Genomic DNA, 2,768 nt, shown 5'->3' with positions numbered 1-2,768 from the left:
ATTAGTAGCACGGGTGATGACATATACTAGCAATTGGTGTCTGAAGTGGGGTCAGTCTTAGGGGACTGAAACTATGGGATATTGGGCTCTATCTAGGCAGATAGTGTGAGAACTGAATTAGGTTGTAATATGCCAATCTAGTGTCCAGAAATTTGCTAGTTGCTTCACAAGTGGGGAAAACCCCACACATTTGGTTATCTGAAGTGTCGGAAAGAGTTGATGAGAGTAGGCACACAGGAGGTGTCTTCTCCTTTATATTTTTCACTTCATCAGCTATTCATTCTGCCTATCTTTGGTTATCCAAATATCCAGTTTTATTCAATTAAGCCTACTATTGGCTGGACAAGATTCTGAAGGCCACCAATGCAGAATAAATAGGGCAAATAGTGATATTTAAAACTCCAAGCTAGATATAGCAAACACCAGCTTTATTATGCAATTTGCATTACCTATGTATTGCAGCACAATATAAAAAGGGCTGTGCTCCAAAAAGAAAAAACAATAGATCTATAATTCCTAATTTATAATGTCTCTTGGTCTGCTTGTTTTTCTCTAGCTTTATGACTTGGAAAATCTTATCTGAACCAGTAGCCTCTGAGATATTATCTCCATTGTGAGTTTCTACCTTCTAGGAAGTGTTGTCTCTTTTTTTTCATCACATTTGTGGCTCTCTTTTCCCTAGAGCTGTCAACAGAAATGTCAATGAAGAACAGAACTGCTTCCTCTGACTTTATTCTCCTGGGGCTTCTAGTAAACAGTAAAGCTACAGGGATTGTCTTTGCAGTTATTTTGGCTATTTTTGTGGTGGCTGTAACTGCAAATCTGGTCATGATATTCTTGATTCACATGGACTCCCACCTCCACACCCCCATGTACTTTCTGCTCAGCCAACTGTCTATCATGGACACCCTTTTCATTTGTACTACTGTCCCAAAGCTCCTGGTGGACATGGTTTCCATACAGAAGACCATTTCCTTTGTAGCCTGTGGCATCCAGATTTTTCTGTACTTAACCATGATTGGATCAGAGTTTTTCCTATTGGGTCTCATGGCCTATGACCGCTATGTGGCTGTCTGCAGCCCTCTCAGGTACCCAGTGTTGATGAACCGCAGAGTGTGTCTTCTTCTGGCTGCCGGTGCCTGGTTTGGTGGATCCCTGGATGGCTTTCTGCTCACCCCTATCACCATGAATGTCCCCTACTGTGGATCCCGCATCATTGATCACTTCTTCTGTGAGATCCCTGCTGTTCTCAAATTGGCCTGTGCTGACACATCCTTGTATGAAACCTTAATGTACATCTGCTGTGTGCTCATGTTGCTCATCCCCATCTCTATTATCTCAACCTCCTACTCCCTCATTTTGTTAACTGTCCACCGCATGCGCTCTGCTGAGGGCCGGAAAAAGGCCTTTACCACTTGTTCTTCCCACTTGACTGTAGTCAGCATTTTTTATGGGGCTGCCTTCTACACTTATGTGCTGCCCAAGTCATTTCACACCCCTGAGCAAGACAAAGTAGTATCAGCTTTCTATACCATTGTCACACCCATGCTCAATCCTCTTATCTACAGCCTCAGAAACAAGGATGTCATGGGAGCATTTAAAAAGATATTTGCACAATGCTTATCCACATAGAAAGTATTCACAAGTGATGCTTAGAGATTCAGTAAATATCCTCAATGTGTTTTGTTTCACAAGAGACTATCTGCAGCTATTAAATATTTTTTTTTAGAGGTGGCAATTAAAGAGGATTTACCTAGGCTGGTTTCTTCTTCCTAGATGAAAGGAACCCAAAATATTTCATTAGTTATTCAGAGTTTATTTAGCTAACTGTCAAAACTATGTATTATTAATAAGTAAGGTAAAAGTTCCTCTAAACCTAGTAGTTATCTCTAGGGGGAAAAAAGGAAAGGAAAAAAAAAAAAGAGCAGATATTAAAGTTCAAATGGACAAAGAAACAAACAAAAAAAAAAACTTCCAAAACTTCACAACTTTGGTTCCAAATCTTCTGTGCTTATCACTGTATCAATAAGAAAAAAAATACCAATTCACAAATGACAAAGGAGATAAACTACAATTTAATCCTGTCTTTCATTATTGGATTTGCCTCAGTGGATTATAAACTGTATAATCACATTTATATGAGCTTAAAAAAGTGGAATACGGTTTTAGAAGGATCACTTTATATGTAGCTTTGAGAATAGAAGAGGGAACTGGTTGGATATAGGTTGTACTGTGCTAAGTTGCTTCAGTCATGTTCAAATCTTTGTGACCCTATGAACTGTAGCCCACCAGGCTCCTCTGTCCATGGGATTCTCTAGGCAAGAATACTGGAGTGGGTTACCATGACCTTCTCCAGGGGATCTTCCAGAACCAGGGATTGAACCAGTGCCTCTTATGTCTCCTGCATTGGCAGGTAGGTTCTTTACCACTAGCACCATGGCCAGATACAGGAAGAAAACTTAGGAGACTTCAAATGAGAGACAAAGTTGGGATTGAATAGGGAAGTGGCAGAATGGATTAAACTCCTGGAAAGAATGATTGTTAGTAAAGAATGTGAAATAAAAGATAATAATTTGGTTTCAAGTGAAAGGAAAATGGAATTTCTATTTACTGAGTCTTGAAAACTTCTAGATTGGTGACTTTCAATGGGAGAAATCAAGATTTCAGTTTTTGAGACTGTTTTGAAATGTCTATTATGTATATGAATCACTTGGGGTTCACATTAGTGTTTTGGAGTTAGGTTTATATCTGGTATTATTCAGAGTAGA

General features: G+C 39.3%; 1 protein-coding gene across 1 annotated transcript; it reads left to right on the top strand.

The window, feature by feature from the left end:
• Positions 1-696: 696 nt before the first annotated feature.
• On the top strand, positions 697-1,632 carry LOC129558548 (olfactory receptor 2T11). The gene has a single exon (XM_055429773.2). It carries the CDS (start codon positions 697-699, stop codon positions 1,630-1,632), a length of 936 nt encoding a protein of 311 aa, XP_055285748.2.
• The last annotated feature ends 1,136 nt before the right edge of the window (positions 1,633-2,768 follow it).

Source organism: Moschus berezovskii, chromosome 8 (assembly GCF_049115385.1).
Source record: "Moschus berezovskii isolate FMDL1 chromosome 8, NW_MosBer_1.0, whole genome shotgun sequence".
Lineage (NCBI taxonomy): Eukaryota > Metazoa > Chordata > Mammalia > Artiodactyla > Moschidae > Moschus > Moschus berezovskii.
Note: the sequence above shows the minus strand (reverse complement) of the source record. Positions and strands in the feature narration are given on the sequence as shown.

Coding starts and splice junctions, on each gene's coding strand:
- LOC129558548 (XM_055429773.2), top strand. CDS start 697: ATGTCAATGAAGAACAGAACTGCTTCCTCTGACTTTATTCTCCTGGGG.